A 22084-nucleotide genomic window follows, 5' to 3' on the forward strand; every position below is an offset into this window, starting at 1 on the left:
CTTATAAATTTTCAGGATTTTGGATCCTATTGTTTTTGTTTAAACATTGATTGAGGCCATGGCCAAGTGAGGTCTTCTTGAAAGCTGCATTTCTAATACAATAATATTATAATGCACATACTTTAATATTAATAGAGCATCTAGGGGTTATTCAAACATGAATGCAATTTCCTAATCTATTCAACAATTTGACAGAAAAATTTTAAAATTCAACAAAAAAAGGATTCCCACTAGCTTTCTCTTCCCACTCTCACTGTTTAAATAAAATTCGGATATTATTGAAGACTAGTCCTACAATCAATCACCAAGCAAACACAAATAATCATGCTTTACAAATAATCATGCGGTTGGCGTATTACCAAATATACATTGTAATGGGAACTTTTTTGAGCCCAATAGAGAAGTATAACAATAAAAGTTTACATAGACTCGTTTTAAGAATAGCATGCTTAGGAAATAAGTACAAGTAGTAGACTTCTGCAAAATCTATAAGTGGATACATATATATACAAGTATACGTATATATATAGCATATATACAAGAAATGGGAATATTTTGTTACAAAAATTCAAATTGGTGGAAAAAGTACGTCTTAATAAAATCAGAAAATTCAATCAACAGAAGTGCGCTAAAAAATTATCTATCAAGTACGGACTTATTTTTTGGGTGGATGGGGTGAGAGGATAAAATGGGTTTGCCTTAAAAATTCATGTAAATTAAACTTGCCTATCAGATAATTTCGAAATAGGTTTAATAAAATAAAATAAAAAAATCGAAATAGAATTACCCACAAAATATTGTTATATATATTTAAAACAACTCTTTTACAACTTACTAACATGTATTAATATATGATTGACTCTATATCAACCACTAAAAATAAATTAACACCCTCAAATCAACAAGTTATAAAAAAGTTATAGAGATATATTATTTGTGCAACTCTTATACAATAATTTTACAACAATACTGACATAACCTTGTTAAAACATTATTAGTCTAGCATTTTTCATTAAAAAATGAATGATGAGGTTATTAGTCTTGACTGTGTATCCTTGTTAGTTTTGATATCCTATTAGAGAAGGGTAATGTTCTATACATCACACATTTTTTTTTTAAAAAAAAATTCTAATTATGGTGACGTAATAAGGTGTAATAATTTAGAGAGCTCCGTAATTTATATAACGTAACTCTTTCATCCAAATATAACACAAATCTGCATTAAATAAAAATTAAAAAAATAAAAGGAGACATCAATGCAATTCTACAATTTCATTGTATTTCATCAGTTTTAGCATAAACTAAACAAAGCATGTAAACATTTTTTTTTCTTTCTTCTTATCTACTTGCTTACAATTTTGAAGAATAATCATAGTTAACAACCATAACTTTTCTTTCTTTTCTTTTTTTTTTTACATGTCCACACAAGAGGAAGAGAGAGGATTCAAACTAGTAACCTCCGCTTCTTGATGCGTGGTATCCAGCCAATTGAGCTATCCCATTGGGAACATTAACCACCATAACTAGGACACTAGAGAGACAACAAAACAGAAAAGAAAAAAGACAGAAAGATTAGCAGGAAATAAAAAAATAAAGAAAAAAAAAAATCAAAACTTCCAACATGCATGCATCGGTCAACTGTGATTTACCCAGAATATATATACCAACAACAACAACAAAAAAAAAAATCCAACTTAATTCAGTTAATACCTATTCAGTTTCTCTTAAATCAAACCCAAAGATTTACAATGCCCATTCGGCTATTCAAGAAATTCACACCCATTCGGTTCCTCTACCGGAAATCCTCCTCAACCCAAAAAGATTTTCGCAACAATCAACCCAAATAAAAAATTCAAGAAATCAAGCCTGAAAATTCTACTTACCCAAAAGAAAATGGACTTCTACCGTTTGGGTACCGAGAAAATGCTGAAAAAGTGCTTCTTACAGAGTGGCCGGAGGGAGAGAGAGAGAGAGAGAGGGGCCGGAGGTTTTGGGTGGGGGGAAAATTTGGGGGAGAGGGACGGCTTTCGAGGGAGGGGGAGGAATATTTGGGGGAGAGTCACGGGCTCCACCGGCCGGTGAGCGAGCGTGAGGGAGAGACAAGTGGGGGACAGCGCTGGCCATTTCTGAGAGAGAGAGAGAGAGAGAGAGAGAGATCGAGTTTCTGAGAGACGGGGGGACGACACGATTTTTTCGTATGTATAGGTAAATTTACAAACAGTTTAGTCTTAACCGTCTGGAAATTTACCTTTCCAAACGGTTGTTATTAAACCGTCTACAAATTTTTTTTTCTAGACGGTTTGATTCAAACCGTGAACCAAACCGTCAAAAAATTTAACAACGGATTTTTAAAAAAAAAACGTTGTCATTTATTTTTTTTTACATGTCATTTATTTTTTTACAGAAAACCGTCTGTAAACTTTTTCATTCCTGACATTTTTCTGAAAAGCGTCAGTAACAATTTAATTTTAGACGGTTTTTGAAACCCTCTAGAAAAAAAAAAAAAAAAAAAAAAAAAAAAAAAAAAAAAACCGGCAATAATTGGTCTTTTTTTTTGTAGTGCCCCTAGAGGAGTGGCTACCCAACTGGCAGCCATATCTTCAGTATTTAAAAAAAAAAAAAATAGTTTTATTTATTTATATTTTTACTATTTTTTTTATTGTAATTAACACACGTCGGCTTCCTATTAAGTGTGATGTGGCTGACTAACGGAATCTGTTAACTTGATGGGTGGAAACGTGTTCGATGACTGATTTGTAATTATAGTTTATCATAGGACCCTCCATAAACTTTTTGTACCACAGGGAGTGATTTTTAATTTAGGCCAACTCCAAGGACCAATGATGCAATTATTCCTATATATTAACTAACTAGTTAGTAGAGAGCCCCTTCTATACGGTACTAGCATAAAAGGGCTATTTTCTGCCCTCCAATAATAACATGTCACGTTGGTATAGCACATCAAAATACTATAAGTTGAAAACACCCAATCACACCAAATCCGTGAGAAAAAATCGAAAGCTTGATTTTTTTTCGACTGAGCTTCTCTTTGGCGGCAACCCACTATCTCTCACTCTCACTCCAAAGATCTACATTCTCTCAATCAGATCTACACAAAACAATAATACAGTAAGAGTCCGATCCAATGGAAGCAGGAATTGCCGGCGGCGATGAAGTCTCTCCGGCCACAGCGATCTCCAGATGGAGTTTCAGAGTGTCGCAGCGGTACCAGCACGTGCTGGACAAAGTCGACCATGCACATGCTCCAGCGCTGGATTGGAATTTCAAGCGAAATCTTGTGGATATTTAGTTATTGACCAAAAATATTGGGGATTTTGATTAGGGTCCACTAATCTAATATACCCATTACAGGTTTGAATTTTTCTTGGTGTGATGTCTGGAAAGGGGATAAGAAGCAATGGTGTATTTTGTTGACTTTTTTGTTCTTTATTTTTTCGTTGTTATTTTTTGGAATTTTTTTCTTGGTTGGTGGGGACGAAGGCTCATTCTCCTAGGTGCGACCGGGTGTTTTCGGCCTATAATTTTTTGGTGTACTAAACTGACTTGGCATGTTATTATTGGAGGGCAGAAAATAACCTTTTATGCCAAGACTTTGACAGAAGTTTGCTAGTACACACATACTATTGGGTCTCATTCACGTGAGTAGTTCTGCACCTAACAAATTTCCCTTTTTAAACCCCAAAACTCACCCGGTCAACGTTCAACATCATCAAGCATATATATATTCAAAGACCCAGTTCTTGATTTTGCCTAACATTTCAGAACCCAGTTTCCAATTTCCCAATCCAATGAAACCCAAGTTGGGGATTTTGATTTCGGTCTTGCTCTCTGTTTTTTGTTCCATAGCCGAATCCAAATGTAGCAAGGGATGTGATTTAGCTTTAGCTTCATACTACGTGTGGAAGGGCTCAAATCTCACCTTCATAGCCGAGGTTTTGCAATCTGACCCTGATACAATCGTAAGCTACAACAAGCAGAAGATACCCAACAAACACAGCGTTCAGCAGGATATAAGAATCAATGTTCCTTTCCCATGTAACTGCATCAATGGAGAGTATCTGGGTCACCTGTTTTATTACACGGTTATCCAGGGGGACACGTACATGAAGGTGGCGGAGACGTACTTCGCGAATCTGACCACGTACGAGTCGTTGGAGGCGAATAATAGCTATGCCGCCACTAATATACCCGTGGGTGCGAGTTTGAAGGTGCCGGTGACATGTTCGTGTGGGGGCAGCTCTGTTTCGACGGAATACGGGCTGTTTATTACTTACCCGCTTCGGCCGGGTGACACTCTGGTATCGCTTGCGGCGGAGACGGGCCTTAGTACGACGTTGCTGCAGAGTTACAACCCGGGTGTGTATTTCAGCCAAGGGAGTGGTTTGGTGTATATACCAGGCAAAGGTGACAAATTTCGTTATGATTTTATTTTTTTTTTAATTATTTGCTTTTTTTAAATAACCGATTTGGAAGACCAAAAACCACGCATAATGGAATTTTTGTTTTGAGAAATACTATTTAATAAACTTCTATATGATTGTTATCTAATGGTATCATGTGGCAATGAAAGTTAATATTTGAATAGTAAGGGCTTGTATAAAGAAAAATTAAAAGTTGATTTACATTATCACATGATCTTAGTTATATTATAGTTGTATAATAGTCTACTAAATAGTATTTTTTTTTTTTTAAGACCAAAAAGCATAACTGGCATATATGTAGACAAAACGATGAACGCTTTTTAGAAAGTGTTGTTTGCTTTTGTGTTATCATTTGACATAAAGGTTGTTAGAATATTTAGTATTATTCAATTTCTTTGTAAGTTTATTTCCTACCTTACTTAATTTAGGATTTTTTATTTACCACTTCTAACATCTCTATAAATATAAACTTTTGTAACATATTAATATATACTTCAATATACAAAATGTAACCCTAACACTTTATCGTTTCTCTTCCGCTCTCTCTTTTCTCTTTCGTATCATCCCATCGTATATTTCTATATGATATCAAAGTCACTTCTTGGTGTCCTTCAATAAATATCTTTGATGTTTTCCTAGTGTCTTTTTTTGGTGTGTTCTCCAATGATCTCGCTGACATTCACATGTGCCATGCGCCGCCACCATCGTTGTGAGTCTGTTCCCAGCCTTCCTCAAACTAGATTTTGGAATTTTAAAACTAGAATCAGGTTTGCGAGGAACATATATGTCAATCTATTGAAGACCTATCACCAACGATTGCTGCATGCGCCCCCCACTCGCCGCCTAAAGGATCTGATCCTTCGACCACGCGCCACCATAGTCGTTCAATCAACTTGCTGGTCGCGCTATTCGATAGATCCGCCAAGATCACACTTGTACGAGCTGCCACGCGCCTTCATGCGCGACAAGAGTCTTCTGCTGCTCTAGCCACACGTCGTCCCTGAGCATCACGTGCTTCCATGTGTCAAAAATTTCTCCCAATCGACGACACATGCTTTTGCGTGTCATATTCATGTGCCCACACTCCAACAACTATCCCAACTCGTCCTTGCCAAGCGCGTCTTCCACGTGCATTCCACGAATCCAGTTGATCTGGTCCGTCAACTCGACCCATGGCCCATCTTCAACCCAAATTGCCGGTTAAACCCGGTTCATCTCAGGTCTTCACAGTCCATACGATTCATCCCATTCAATGACCCTGCCCACCGAGTTTAGCCCGATTCAAATCTAGGCCAACCAATTCCGCACAACAGTCCAAGCCGGCCCATCGCCACTCATCCGACCCAAGCCAGCCCATCACCACCGCCACGTGTTCACAGCCAAGCTTTGACGCGTCTCCTTTGGTCGATCACTGGCACTTTTCGCTGACATCTCCTTCAGTAGTTCACTGACACATCTTCACCGATCACCCCTTCAATTATTCACGGCCTTTCACCGCAAGCACTCCTAAGACGTCCCATGCCATATTCAGCAGCTGATGCTCCCATCGCCACTAACCGCACACCTCTAGTCATCGCCTCTGGCGACTTCTTCGGCGTTCCTCTGGTCCCCGCCTCCAGGGCCTCATCCGACCACCACCTTCGAGGACTTTTGGCAACCTTCTGGACTGCCCGTTAGCCCTCCAACCACCTTCCCACAGTACTCCTCCGACCACTTTTTGATAGCCATCCGACAACTTTTCAACACCTTCTGGCCACTTTCCAGCAGTCTTCCAGCCATTTTTGGCAGCCTTTTGACCACTTCCCGCAATCCTCCGGCCATCTCAAGCAACCTTCCTTTAGCCAACTCCAACAACCTCCCCCGACAGCCTCCCACAAGCAAGCTTACTTGCGCAACATTGCTCGCATCACACTGGATCCTTTCCTATCTTAGTTCACGAACAACTTATCTCTCGTGCCACAAATGATCATGATCATATTCATCATCGATTTTAAAGGCCAAGCTCACGCTCAGATTTTAGTGTTGTCCACACCAAATTTAGCCCAGCAAAAATTTCCTTTCTTTTACATCGTGAATTGAGGAGGGATGTTAAAATATTTTATATTATTCAGTTTTCTTGTAGGTTTATTCAATACCTTACTTATTCTAAGGTTTCTTGTTCATCACTCTAGCCTCTCTAGAAATACAAACTATTGTAACACATCCAAATATACTTAAATATACATATATAAAAGACCCCCTAACACTTCATCGCTTCTCTCTTCGCTTCAGCTGCTTTCTTTCTTCTTCTTTTTTCTCTTTCATATCATGTCATCATATAATTCTCTAAAGCTGAAAACAATTTTGAGTGTTTTGTAAATATTTTATATTTTGAACGTTTTGTTAATGCTTTTATTTATTTATTTATTTATTTTGTTAAAAAGCCAAAAGTAAAACTAAAAGGCAATGTCAAACGAACTTGATATTGCTTAATTTTTTTCAACTGAATAATGATGTTTTCTCGTTCAAAGAAGATTGCTGAGAAGGTTGTCAAAGATACCCCACATCTTACAAGGCAGTTTCCATTCTCTTTATGAAAATCTGTTATCCCGTCTCCACCTCCTCAGGGCTTGAATTGGACAACCATAACTGAATTTTTTAGTTGGAATTGGATGATTAAGTGTTACGGAAATTAGGAGGGGATTAGAATTTTAGTTAATAAGGACTATTAGATTTATCATTAGTTGACTTTTTTATTTTCTTATCTTATCTTATGGTAAATGTCTATTTAAATATACATGCGGATGCGGATGCGGATGTGGACGAGGATGCAGTTATTTGTAATATTTATATTCATATCACTTTTAGATGAGTAATTCTACATGTGATGTAAATGTCCATAAAGTGTCCATTAAATAATGAGGTGGCTTTTAAAATCATCATTTGATCAAATTCACTATTTGATCAATTACATACCCAGTAGTGATTTTAAAAACCACATTATTATTTGATGGACACCTATATGACATGTAGAATTACTCATTTTAGATATCTACATCCGTAATATTTATGAATATAAATATTACAAATAACTGCATCCTCATCCACATCAACATCCGCATCCACATGTACATTCATAAAGATATAGTCCACGCACATATGATGGTACGACCCTTGCACGCATCTGTGATCGACCCGATTGTGTAAGGGGGAGGAGAACAAGAGAGGTCAACTAAAGTGGAAGCCAAACGACGAGGCCAAAAATCTGTGATCGATCCGAAGAACCACTGCCAGATACGATTATGCTTCCCCTTCGTACTACCAAAAAATGAGATTCTTCTTCGGCTTTCTTTCAACTTAAGAAGGTTGCGGTGAGAATGAGGATCACTTCAGAACTCTAGGAGAATGGGTGTTTTAGGGCGGGATCTAAAAGCTCTCCAGTGCTTTTGGCTTTCTCAGGGCCGTGTGAAGCTTAGCTTGCTTTAGCAGCCACGTGATGATTCAAGTTCGTGGTAGGCGTAGGAGCTGGGCCAAGTGGTAGCGAAGCTCAGGTGGTGATGCAAGTGCGCGGTGAGCGTAGTAGCCCCCTCGGGCATGCTTCTTGTACAACCAAGCGAAGAGCTAGTGAGGGCCGAAATGGAATATCGTATTTAGTGTAGAAGTGGGTTTCGTCTCATTTTCCGGAAAGCTGGTTATACTATTCCACTTTAGCTTAGCTAATGATGAAACATGATCTGGATTTGTCTGCAGATGATGATGATGTCCACTCTTGGCTCGATGCGCTTAACGAAAGGGAACTCTCTAGATTAAGAAAGAATTTCTTTCGTAATTAAGCAACATCCTTTAAATGAGTAGGGGTGCACCGAACTGCTGATGAATAATAGGTACCCCCACCCCAAGCAGAGTTAGTGAGCCATGTAATAGGCGACCATTTCGTGCGGTTCAGGGGACACTTGAGTCAGCCACTGATGCCCGACTGTGTCTTGACCCCTATCAAATTTTTGGGCCAATTCCCCCTTCGTACTACCAAAAAGTGAGATTCTTGCCGAATTCGAGTTTGCTGCTCCAACCATTACCTAACTAATACCTATTATGTTTAGTACTTCTAGTGCTTCTGTTGTGTATAATGTAAATCTCGTAGCGGATCAATTCCAATGAGCCTTTCAAACTAGTATTTTTTGTAATTGACTCTATAGCTTCTTCAATAAATGTTGGCTCTTCGATCCAGTTTTGAATGACTTGCTAGTCAGATCGTTTCTGCGTTTCGGATATGAAGTCTCATTTGAAGCTTTAGACAAAGGTGCTATTGAGATAATGGGCCCTTATAGTATCTCGTACACATTCCGACGATTGGCCGATCAAATAAATCAACTTCAAAGTGGATTTGTTGTGCGAAGAGTGCGTTATAAACTGTGGCCGCCTGCCGCGGGGGCGGGGGGGGGGGGGGTTTCTCTGTTGTGGGTAAACGGGAAACCCGACTCTACGAACCTGAGGAAAGGCTACACAGCAGTAGTAAGGGCGTTAAGACCAGAGCTTTTTGTAGTGCTAGTAGAAATGCAAGTGAATGAATCCCATCCACTAGCGAGTGAAGTGCTTACGCCCCTTTAGAGATAGGGGCAAGCGTTAGCTTTAATAATATAATAGAAAGGTTAAGGGGTTGAGAAGCTGTTGCTTACTGTCTACTTCGCGAGCCTTCACTGCCTCGTTCTATAACTTCCCTTCTTTCGTCCGTCCACAAGGCTGTAAAAAGAGAGAAAGGTAAGAAAGGTCAGACCAATCCCATTATATATATATATATATATACATAAGTGATATGAATATAAATATTGTAAATAACTGCATCCGCATCTGAATGTACATTTATAAAGATAAAGTCCAAACAGCTAGATATTAATGGTACGACCCTAACACACATCACAATCAAAATCACCGACGACTCATTCCACCACGTTGAAGCACCATTTCCACAAGCAATCATATTCCCACACCAATCACCACCAGAAAAACAATCATCTAAAACATCAACAATCATATAAAAACACCCACAAAAGCATATTATTTCAAATTTCAACCCTATCAAGACCTAAAGCCACTGGGGTACATGAATAAGATTGTTGGGATTTGTTTAGTTCATTTTTATTTTATCATTTCTTCATGTCTCAGCGGTGACTCATCAAATTGTGAAGGCAGCAACCCTCAGCTGCCACGAGGAATGAAGAGTCTTTCTAGGACCTTGGAGACAAGGTTTATTCAAAGGATAAATATATTTTAGCCCCCCAAACTACCACCCTTTCTCCGGATGGCCCCCCAAACTACCAATGCTTAGATTCTGGCCCCCCAAACTACAACTTTCTGATTTTTTGGCCCCATCCGTCTATTTATGCCGTCAATTCTAACAGAAATTGGACAAAATCCCGAAAATACCCCTCCCTTAACTATGAGAATTTCAAAGTGTAGGAGGGGTATTTTCGGATTTCTGTTTAGAATTGACGGCATAAATGGACGGATGGGGCCAAAAAATCAGAAAGTGGTAGTTTGAGGGGCCAGAATCTAAGCATTGGTAGTTTGGGGGGCCATCTGGAGAAATGGTGGTAGTTTGGGGGGTTAAAATATATTTATCCCTTTATTCAAAGTGGGGTGAAATGTTACATGAATTAGGAGGGGATTAGAATTTGTAATGAAGAAAAATTTTAGTTAATAAGGATTTTTAGTTATCAATTAGGATGTCATTAGTTTTATTAGATTGTGTTTTCTATTTTATCCTATTATAAGTGTCTATTTAAAGTAACCGGAAAGTTAATAAAATGACCAGAAAATTTTATTTTCAAATGTGAGTTTGAAAGATGTCTAAACTTTTTCTAAGAATCAATCCAATCTTAAGGCTGTCAATTTTTTATACAATCCATGAACTCACACAAAATTAAAGAATTATGGCTAAGGAGTCTGATCCATTTAATTAAATGAGTCGGGTTAGAGTTGAGCTATATAATTTACAGCATGCTTTGACATAACTTGAACTTGACATGCGACGTCATGCGAACAGGAATTGTCATTCCTACCCAATCTATCATGTTATGAATAAATTCTCCATAAATTTTCAGAACATTAAGATGCTTGTATATTATGTTATGTTACAAGATTCATGTCCCTTTCGTTCTATTTTGAAATAAAGTGTCTCAACTAATTCGATCCCTTGCATGGAAACTTTTTTTTTTTACTATAATTTGACAAATCATTTGGATATTGATGAAAATGAGAAATAAGTGCATGCATTACTCTCTCTGGTCGGCTCAGACACTGAAAACGACAATCAAACATAAACACATGGATCAACTCTGTTTAACCTTAACCATGTCTGCTATCAGAAGCAACAGTCCTCCACGTCATCTCCAGCCAACCGTATATGTGCGTTTTCAAACCCAAAACTCACCCAGTCAACGGTCAGCATCATCGAGCATAGTCAATCCAACTCCTCTCTGCATTCCCCAATCACCAAATACCCAGTTCTTGATTTTGCTAACAAATCAGAAACCAGTTTCCAATTTCCCAATCCAATGAAACCCAAGCTGGGGTTTCAGGTTTCTGCTATTGGTCTCAGTTTTCTGTTCCATACCCGAATCCAAATGTAGCAAAGGATGTGGTTTAGCTTTAGCTTCATACTACGAGTGGCAGGGCTCAAATCTCACAATCATAGCTGAGGTTTTGTAATCTGACCTTAATATTATACCTGATACTATTGTAAGCTACAACAAGCAGAAGATACCCAGCAAAGACACTGTTCGTTCAACAGGATATAAGAATCAATGTCTGTACTTGTTGGTCAGGGCCGGGTTGCAATTCTTGTTGTCGTCTTGTTTAAATTTAAGAACTTGTCCAAAGACTTAAGTCTTGTGTATAGATGGAATTTGCATTCCTTGTTGCAATTGTTAATTTGAAGTGTTTATTGTGTTTGGTGGCTGGGGGTTTTTGCAGCTACTTTGTATTGTAGTTGCTGTGTAACAGCTTGCTTCATTGTTTGCTGCAGTTTTTTAGTTTCTGTGTTTTGTAGCTTCTATTTGCTACTTTTTAGGTGCTTCTGTGTTCTGCTTTGTTAATGCAGAAGTGGTGTCCTAGTTTCTTGGACTAGTTCCAGTTTTTACTGAAGGGTAGTTATGTTGTGTTCTTGCTTATATATAAAAGTTTTGATTCATCTAAAAAAAATTTAATTAATTTATAAAAAAACAGTGAATTCAAACTCCTATTCTATAAGTAAGGTTCACATGCACATCCTTCATGAGAATTCTAATTTCTACATAATTTTTTGGGAAAAGTACACATGCCCTTCTTAAACTACCATCCAATTGTTAACGTGTCTCTCAAACTACCAATTGTGTCAATGTAGCCCCTTAAACTATTAAACAATGTTAATGTGCCCCACAATGACAAAAATATTCTTTATAAAATTATAAAAATTCTTAAATACAAAAAATTATTTTTTAAAAAAGTTATTAAAATTAAAGATTTTGTTTAATATAATTTCAGTTCAGGGCACCCCTTGAATTTTCTCTTTTCTTTTTTTTTTAAAAAAAAAAATTAAAATATATATATATTTAGTTTTTTTTTACCGAATTTATAAAGATATATTTGTCTTGAAACTTTTATAGGGTTATTTTTATCGTCTTGTTGGCTTTAGGTGGATATTGACATTTTTTTGTAGTTATAAAGGGGGGGACATTGATACTATTGATAGTTTAGGACTTTGGAGGGCACATTAATAACAATAGAGTGCTAGTTTGAAAAGGTATGTGTACTTCTCTCTAATTTTTTTTTTTTTTTTTCTTTTATACTTTCATGACCTCTCTTCCCACACTCATTTTTAGTCGTAACAATGTGATCGTCATGTAAGTACCAAAAAAAAAAAAGGGAGAACTCTAACTTTGTGTTCTTTTTGCAGAATCGAAGGTCAATCCGTTGCTGAAAATTGTATTTGGTATGAGGATCAATATTGTACAAAAGCTATTCTAGTTTCTTTCTTTCTTGCTTTTTTTTTTTTGATGAATTCTTTCTTTCTTTCTTTCTTGCTTGCTCTAACATATAATGAATAGGCATTATATATCTTTTGGTATGTTTCAGAAGAGAATACCATTTCTGCAATACATTATTTTATTTCTTTTCTTCTTTCAGTGCTCTAATATTGAAATACATGACTAATTAAGACTATTCTTTGCAAGCAGGCATTTCTGGAGCTGTGGCTGGGATTGTAGTAATCTCTTTTATGATTATCTACAGCCTTAAGAGAAGGCACTTCTCAAGTAACGCAATGGTCTGCTGTAAAAGTGGTGCAAATAACTTTCAAATCACTAATGAGGAATTCGTAAAGAAGTACGGATCAATAGCCCCAAAGCGATATACTTATTCAGATGTGAAGAAATTGACCAACTCATTCAAAGAAAAAGTAGGACAAGGAGGATACGGTGTTGTATACAAAGGGAAGCTACCTGATGGGCGTATGGTGGCAGTGAAAATCCTGAGCGCGTCCAAAGGTAATGGAGAAGAATTTATCAACGAAGTGGCTAGCATTAGTAGAACATCCCATGTTAATATAGTCACTCTTCTAGGTTTTTGCTACGAGAAGACTAAAAGAGCTCTAATCTATGAATTCATGCCAAATAGATCTCTTGATAAGTTCATATATGATAAAGGACATCCAAGTACAAATCATCACTTGGACAGCAACTCTATGTTCCAAATTGCAGTTGGCATTGCTCGAGGACTAGAATACTTGCACCGTGGATGTAACACAAGGATCCTACATTTTGACATAAAACCACACAATATACTTTTGGATGAGGATTTGTGCCCAAAAATCTCTGATTTTGGCCTTGCTAAACTATGCAAAACAAAAGAGAGCATTGTTTCAATGACGGGCATGAGAGGGACTGCAGGATATATTGCACCAGAAGTCTTTAGTCGGTACTTTGGTGGGGTTTCCCACAAGTCTGATGTCTACAGCTACGGAATGTTGGTTTTAGAAATGGTTGGAGCAAGAAAAGAATTTGATAATGAACTCTCTCAAACCAGCGAGACATATTTTCCACATGGGATTTATAACAAACTTGAACAGGGTGAGAGTTTTGTAACTTTGGGAGATATAACAGAGGAAGAAGAAGACAATACAATAAAAAAAATGGTAATGGTGAGTTTATGGTGCACTCAAACCAGTCCTTCAGATCGGCCATCAATGGGTAAGGTGATCGAGATGTTAGAAGGTAGCCTTCAATCCTTACAATTTCCACCAAAGCCTGTCATGCATTCACCTATGAGGTCACCTCAAGATTCTTCCACAAGTTCACAGTCACAGAATCCAACATTTTAAACGGTTAAAATTGTATCATAGGATTTAAAAATTTTAAATAAAGGATTTGTGTTGAGTTGTCTTCTCGAAGAGTGGTGGAAAAGCAAACTGTTTGGAATGGATGAGTAAAATTGAGGAAGGGTTAGAAGAGCTTTGTGAACTTCATAATCTATGTCGAGGACTTTTTTGAAGAAATAAAATTTGAGAAAAGACTTTAATTGTTGATTGCTAGCTAGGCTTAATCTTCCATATAGGCTTTGTGCAAAAGCAATGTTGATGCAGGAATACATACATGCATGTAAGAGGGAATTGTGATCCTCTCCATTTCAAACGAAATGGATAATATCTATTTTATGGACATGATTTAAATTAAAATTGGTATATCAAACGGTTTATATAAAGTCAATGTTAACATGTTGTTTAAAAATTTAAATAATATGAAATTATATATTTACTCCGGCCATTAGACACACCAATTTCAAATCTTGACGTTTTAAAATGGAGAAGATCCGTATCCACGTAAAGAGCAAGTCAAATGTCATGACATTGAACACTCTCTCTTACGTATACAGTTAAACCCCTCCTTACTTAATAGAATTATAATTAAATTCTATGAAGAAGTAAATTCTAGAAATTTATGTTTGCATCGTGACTCAAAACTTGATGCGGACAGCGCAACCACGCATCCGAATGGTAAAGATTTCCTTCAAGCTTTTCTTGTAGGTTTATCTAAACCACATGAAAGCAAAGGCAGTCTTAGCTTTCAAGTTATCAAAAAGAGAACATATATATATACATATATATTATATATGGAAAGTTTGAAGATGCTCGGAAGTCCAAGTTGGCTGCAGGTATATATATAATATATTGCAACTTCTCTATATATATGGATTCGATACTTAATTTGCAGACCCTTACCCGTAAAGGAACGTTAAAGCACAAATATACTTTCTCTTGAGAGAATCACAGCTAGGGGTTTGAAAAAAACATTAGAAAGAGCTAGGGGTTTGAAAGAAAGCATAAACCTAAAAGAAATTGAAGATAAAGTGCTGAATAATCAAATAGATCGATACAAGAGTTTTATGTGGATCGGTACTTCCATCCACAAGATAAAACTCAAAATGCTACATTTTGCCCTAATTATTTTTATGAATAATGTTTACAATACAACAGGTTAGGTGATAGACTTCAAATGTAGTTAGATCGATCACAGTCTTTAACTATGACTAGGGCGATAGATTTTAACTGTTTTTAACTGTGAGTAGATGATAGTCTTCAACTATAATTAGGTCACAGCCTTTTACGATAATTAGGTGATAATCTTCAACTATAGCTCAAATTCTTGAACTTCTAATATACTCGTTCATGGTTAACTCTTTGTTTAAATTCCAATATTATCCTCCCAAAATTAAGAAAGCTAGAGTTTAAGCCCACACTCGTGAGTGAGCGTAATTCTAGAATAGGCCGTATCAGTGTATATTGTTTATTTCCATCAGCGATTTCCTTATGTTTAATTAGAGAACGGAATTGTGGATGTTTTAATCACTTTAGTATTTAATTAGAGAACGGGAACTGCATTGCATTCCATTACTAACACGTTACATTTCCAAGTATCCAAAAAGCCTTAATTATTTTAGTAAGAAATGGGATATTACATCTTTTCAACGATAAAATAATATTAACAATAATAATAATAAATTAAAACAAAAAACAAAAAACAAAAACAAAGGTGTTGCTAACTTACTCTCATGTACGTAACCCCACCTAACACATGTATGTATGTGGAATAATGATTGTTGTACACCAAGTGTACAACAATCATACAACACCCCTTCACAAGGGGTGGGTCCCACAATGTATGGGGCCCACCCCTTGTGAAGGGGTGTTGTATGATTGTTGTACACTTGGTGTACAACAATCACTCCCCATGTACGTGCATTGTGCACCCAACACCGTACCAGGTTAAGATCAAGAAATTAAAAACATCTAATTAAATTAATAATGATTTTCACCTATATATCCGTCATCGACTGGCAATCAATATTAGCGTATTGTACAAGGCCATTATTATTTTACTAGAAGGAAGGTGAAGAAGTCTTTTACGGTGCAATTGCCACCCACTTGTCATTTATAGTATATACAACCGATTGTTGCTCAATTAATTCAATGCTAAGTTAATTTGCTATGACTCAGAATTGTGTAGCCTTGTGGGTCAACATTGATGAGTTAGGTCATTTTCTTTATTAAAAAGGGACAAACGTCACAAACCAATACAAATCCTAGGATTTTATTTTTAATGTGTATGTTACAAGTTTAATTATCAATTTGATATTTTTGGCTCATCTACCGTCCAAAATCCTAACGGAATTTTCGTCAAGTGTATAAAAAGCATTGTAAGCTAAATAAAATATTGTCACATGTACAAAACGATATCTCAATTACTTGATATTAACAAAAAAAAAAAAAAAATACTTAAAAAAAATAAAGGTGTGAAAGGGGGTGGCTCTCTCCTCTCTACTATCTGGATCTCATCTAGGATGGGGTTAAGGTGGGGGGTGGGGGTTTAGCCACCCCTAAAAGACATTACGAGAGTGGTTAGACCACTCCTAACATAGGAGAATGGCCTGCCCACCCCTTTATAAAGTTTTCGGGGTGGCTCGGACAACCTTCTTACTTGTAGATGGTTAAACCATCCTTAAAAGAGGTTGTGAGGGTGTATGGACCACCCCTTAACCGGAAAGTAACCCGACTACCCTTTAGGAAATTGAAGGGAATGGGTTTAATTTAAAAATTCGGTATTTGAGACCAATTTTAAAGAGAATTGAAGAAGTGAGGGATTTAAGGTTTGAGAAATTATATTTGACCACTTCATGACACAACTACTAACTAACTTTACTTTTTTTTTTTCTTTTTTCTTTTTTAATTATGTCATGGGGTGGTCAAATATCATTTTGTTTAGAGATTAATTTAATCAAATTAGCAACCTGGGTTGGATCATGACGTCATACATATTTTAAAAGGCATTTGTTTTGCAAATAAAAATTTATTAATAGATCTATAAAATAAAGTAAAAAAATTACCTTTAAGGGTGTCACGACTAAGAAATGTGTTGGTCAAAATCACAAAATACTAATCATAGATAATTAGAACTCCCTAAAAGCATTAATTAACAAATTTTTACATGATTATATTGGGGGAATGAAATATAAAGAATTGGTCCTAACTCACACATTAAATGAATAAATTATGAAAATATTATATAGATCGATGCTAAATCACTCATTGAGGGGACTGGACTAATTAAGGCGTTTAATCTATTCAATCAATTGGCCCAGTGTGGTTTTAATAAAAATGGTTTCAAATTCGTACATATATATTATTATATATATATATATATATATATATATATATATATATATATATATTATTTTTTAGATAAATTCGTACATATTATTTGTGTGTAATTTGTTGGCGGGCCCCAACTTTCTTTAATCTGACTTTTATTAAACATCTCAGGAATTCCAAAAGTGGAAGGGCGGCACGCAAATATTTTAGGGTCTCGCGCGTCCCTACCGCTAACACAAACTTTATTTAATTTGTTAATTTTCATTTTCATGCAGAAAAAAAAAATTATTACCCAAATGTTAATATGGTATCTAAACTATCAATTGTGTCAATGTCACTTCTTAATTATAAAAAAATGTCAATGTTTCTACCGATGACAAAAATATTATTCATAAAATCATGAAAATTCTTAAAATTATATAAAAACAAAGGAAAAAAAAAACAAAAAATTAACTTTTTTTTTTTAAAAAAAAAATGAAAAAAGTAAAAGAAAACCAAGGTTTTTCATTAATTCCTTTTTGTAAGAATTTTTTTTTATATCATTTTTAGTTTGGGCCACTCCTTGGATTTTTATTTTTCTCTTTTTTTTTTAAGAATTTTTTTTTTTCAATCTTTCAAACAAAAAAAAAAATTCCTTTGTTATTTAATTTTTTTTTGGAATTTATAAGAATATATTTGTCTTATTGAAATTTTTGTAAGGTTATTTTTGTCTTTTTGTTGACTTTAATGGAACTATGACATTTTTTAGTAGGTTAGGGGGACATTGACACAATTGGTAGTTTGTGGGACACATTAACAATGGTGTGTTAGTTTGAGGAGGTAGGTGTATTTTTCCTATATATATATAGGTATAGAAAAATGTAAAACTAGTCCTTTTGGTTTACTTGATTTGCAATTATTTCTATATGATGTCAAAATGAACTCATAGGTCCTTGAAGACTTGAGATATGCCAAAAGTAATTTATTCCTTACATTCAAATTTTGTCCATTGAATTAAGAATTATGGTGACACGTCAGAGCCAATAAAATTATAATATGTGTTATATTTAAGTCAAAGTCACACTAACAGAATCTATAAAATTAGTGGATGAAATTTGACTATAATAAATAATTTTTTTTTTTTTTTTTTTTTTTTTTTACATATTTCAAAAACCTCTGAGTTGATTTTGATGTCACATAAAGTTAATTCCAAATAAAGTAAACCACTTCTACATTTTTTTCAATATATATTATTTTGAAGAAATTTGTCATTGTCAATAGTCTCCTTCCACGTCACTGCAAACATGTCTACCAATTTGAGGGCAGTAGCACAATAACTTTCCCCGTCAAACTACACATATCTCAGGTCCTCCCTCGGTAGAGCCCGGCTTTTGGTGCTCAAAACTCTCCGCACGTTTTATCTTCTTCTTCTTCTTCTTCCTCACACACATGAAAATGGGTTTTTGAATCTTTTCCGGATCAGTTTACCAATCTCCTCCAAACCCATATCACAGTTTTCTCTCCCACCCTTTGGCGCTCACCTTAATCCCCTGTTTTTCTTCCTAGGACCGTAAATTTCCAAGACTTTCATGTTTTTCAAAGCCTTGGAGATCAATCGTTTTCTAGAATTCAAAGTTGTTTATGATATTCTTTTTTGACGGCTGAGACTTTCAATTTGTTGGCTTTGTCAGGTTTGAATCTTTATTGCTTCTTTGTTGCAGATAAAACGTCAAACTTGTCAGTAACTTTTTTTTCCTCCAAATCTGTTTTTTTCTGATACCCTTTTAAATTCAGAGTATTGGGTTTCAACTGTCAATCATTTTGGCTCTGTTTAAGGTTCAAGAAATGGTTATTGATCTCTTCTCGGAAAGTTCGAGTATGGGTACGAGTCCTAGAATTTCATTTTCTCATGATTTCTGCCAATCCGATATCGTCCCTGTTGAACACCATCCTCTCCGGTCAAACTCCTCCGGTTTGAGTAATTCGAGCATCGATTTCGACTTCTGTGTTCGTGATCGTGAGGGCTTCGATCAAGAATCTTCGTCTGCGGACGAGCTTTTCTCCGATGGGAAAATTCTTCCTACCCAAATCAAGAAAAAGGTGATCACTACCGCAAAGCAAATGGATCATCAATGTGGCAGCTCTCATCATCCACCATTGCCACTGCCACTGCCACGTACTACTAGCGGCAAAAGTTCAAAGCAAGAGAGCTCCAAAGAAAATTCCAAGTCTTTTTGGCGGTTCACGCGGAGCAGTAGCTGTGGGAGTGGATATGGGAGGAGCTTATGCCCTTTGCCACCGCTTTTGTCGCGGAGCAATTCAACTGGGTCGGCAGTTAATTCTAGGCAGAGTTCTCAAAAGCATGCATCAATGAAAGCATCACAATCTTCGGCATCCACGGGTTATCCAAAGCCTCCATTGAAGAAGGGTACTCATGGATCGTATGGGAATGGTGTTCGGATTAGTCCTGTATTGAATGTTCCTTCAGCGAATTTATTTGGGTTAGGCTCAATCTTCTCATCCAGTGGCAAAGATAAGAACAAGAAGAAGTGATTAACTTTTGCTGATCTAATGATTTTGATTATCATTTCAATTTTTACCATATGTTTCTTGATATGTCATTGGATTAAGAAATTTAAATATATCTGGAATTAATGGGGTATGAAAAAGACAGAAATAAAGAGGTGGATTGTGGAGGGGACAAGGAATGGCATTATTCAAGGGCACATGCTTTGGAGCACAAAATGACAGGTACCGTTGCTTTCATGGCTGTCCCATGCTGTTCTTCTTTATAAGCTTTTGGTCTTTGCTCACACATGGTGCACGTACTTTGATTTTTGTTGCCCTTGGGCCTTATCTGTTTACTCTTTACAGAAAGAGCGAAAAGGACGAAGATTAGGTGGTTGGTTGTATGCGATGAGGAGTGTTTCAAATGTTATTAAATTTTGATTTGGAGAGAGATTATGAAATAATATTGATTTGTTTTCTAGTATTGTACTTTGTATGAACTGATGATTGATGTATTAATAATAATGACTCTTTTTTTTTTTCAAGATAAATTCCCTAAATATTTATTATTAAGTTTAACATGCATGAAAGTTGTAAAGCCTATTGAAAGATGCTTATATCATAATCCTAGAATCAAAGAGACAGACACATGAAAGGATGGGTGGTTGGGAGAGACTTAAATCATGTGACAACATGCAGGTCCCTTGCTTCAGGGTTGTCCCATCTTATATTTCCTGTATATTTCTTTAAGAAAGCTTTCTGGCTGTGCATGATTGATTCCAGTTACCTTGATATCTACTCATTTTCTAACAAGGTTTTGCTTTGTTTCTCTCAGTCTTGCCAAATCAGGAAAAGTTAGTTTTTTCAACTACACACACATGCACGATGAGAGCCCTTTTCTTCTTCTTTTACAATCCTTTTCCCTTGTTACGGACAGGGAGAACTCCCATGTTAATTTGTTGTACTAGAACCAAATGTACATCTCCGCTTAAGTATGGTGGATCTCATTCATTATCTCAACCTCTTCCTCTTGAAATGCTAAGAAAGCTGGTAGAAGTGCAAAGTTCAGTGTCAACAATATTGCAGCACATTAGGCCGCTGCTAGATATTTTTTTGACTGCATTCCCATTGATCTTCCTCCCTTCTTGATTCCTATTGTTAGCGGAAAAGATTATCCTCCTTCTGTTGTTGTAGGGGTTGCCAGTTTTCTTTTTGTTTGTTTGTCGTTTGGTTTATGTACTTATATAAAAATAAAATCAATAAAAAAAACAACAAATGTATATGGGATGAATGAATTATGTCTGAAACTAACTATAAAATCATGTAAATTTGGTCACTAGTTTGCTGGACAAGTATTTATCTTTCATCAATCAAAGTTGATGTAGCGTGGCCTCCTATAGCTACCTGCAAATAGAAGAGTATGTTCCAGTTAACCAGGCATCAAATCTCAAAATATACATTCTTTTGGAAGGTTACCTCAGTGGAACTGATCATATGCATAACAACTATTGTTGTAGAGGTGATCAGGTTTTAGGAAAAGAAAATGAGAAAATCGCTTTTATAAAATAAAATTAAAGGTAAAAAAGAAAAAAAAAAAAAAAAAAAAAAAAAAAAAAAAAAAGAGGATAGGATCCTGCAATATGATAACGGATCACATAATTATGCAAATTAAGTTTGCTAATTTGATATTTTTGCAATGAGAAATGATATTTGTACATTATTTATACATCTCCATACAACTAAATTTTAAATCCATTATTAAATTTGTAGGATTCAATATAAATTTCATAAATTCAATAGTAAATTTAGAAATAAAATGTAAAAAAAAAAAAAAAAAAAAAAAAAAAAAAAAAAAAAATGCAAATATCATATATCTTTGGCAATATATGACTTCAATATATACAACCATTATAGTAAATGGTAAGTAACCCCACATTTGCTTTAATTATAATTCAATGAATATAACTTCTCAGAAGCCGAAAGACTTTAATTACCCACTGAACCAATTTACGCCTTCTAATTGGATGGATATATATATATATAGCTGTGGCCAACAGAGTCCCATAATTGTCTCTGGGCTGTACAGAAAGGACGATGCAAGGATATGCTCAGTGACAATAGATGATCCACATTTCAGAAAGGATCTGCTCTATCACAAAAGCCATGAAAATAATAATAATAAACAAAAAAAATATATATATATTATCGTATAAATGGAAGCGTTAGCGGAATTGAAAACGACTTCCATATATAGTCCACAACCCACACCATAAGCAAGCAATATAATTGAAGGATATGCTGTAACGCTTCCGGTTGTTTAAGGCTAGGTTTGTCCAAGTACTCTTTCAGAAGCCCAAAGAGTCACAAAGCTCTATCTATATATCAAAAGTACGTGTTTAACTCAATGCCATAATAAATGCATGAAGATGAAAACAATGTTAAATTAATATATATATATATATATATTTAATACGGAAATGTTTGGTCTAATTAAACT

At 35.7% G+C, this 22084-nt stretch overlaps 2 protein-coding genes across 2 annotated transcripts; both read left to right on the forward strand.

Moving 5' to 3' along the window:
• Positions 1–3730: 3730 nt before the first annotated feature.
• Positions 3731–13977, forward strand: LOC133859277 (PR5-like receptor kinase). Its single transcript, XM_062294617.1, has 2 exons — positions 3731–4425; positions 12635–13977. Exons 1-2 carry the CDS (start codon positions 3810–3812, stop codon positions 13774–13776), a joined length of 1758 nt encoding a protein of 585 aa, XP_062150601.1. The 5' UTR covers positions 3731–3809; the 3' UTR covers positions 13777–13977.
• Positions 13978–18415: 4438 nt separating this feature from the next.
• LOC133859279 (uncharacterized) lies at positions 18416–20128 on the forward strand. Its single transcript, XM_062294618.1, has 2 exons — positions 18416–19830; positions 19954–20128. The coding sequence occupies exon 1, from the start codon at positions 18925–18927 to the stop codon at positions 19630–19632; it is 708 nt and encodes a 235-aa protein (XP_062150602.1). The 5' UTR covers positions 18416–18924; the 3' UTR covers positions 19633–19830; positions 19954–20128.
• The last annotated feature ends 1956 nt before the right edge of the window (positions 20129–22084 follow it).

The sequence above is a fragment of the Alnus glutinosa genome, chromosome 2 (genome assembly GCF_958979055.1).
Source record: "Alnus glutinosa chromosome 2, dhAlnGlut1.1, whole genome shotgun sequence".
NCBI lineage: Eukaryota > Viridiplantae > Streptophyta > Magnoliopsida > Fagales > Betulaceae > Alnus > Alnus glutinosa.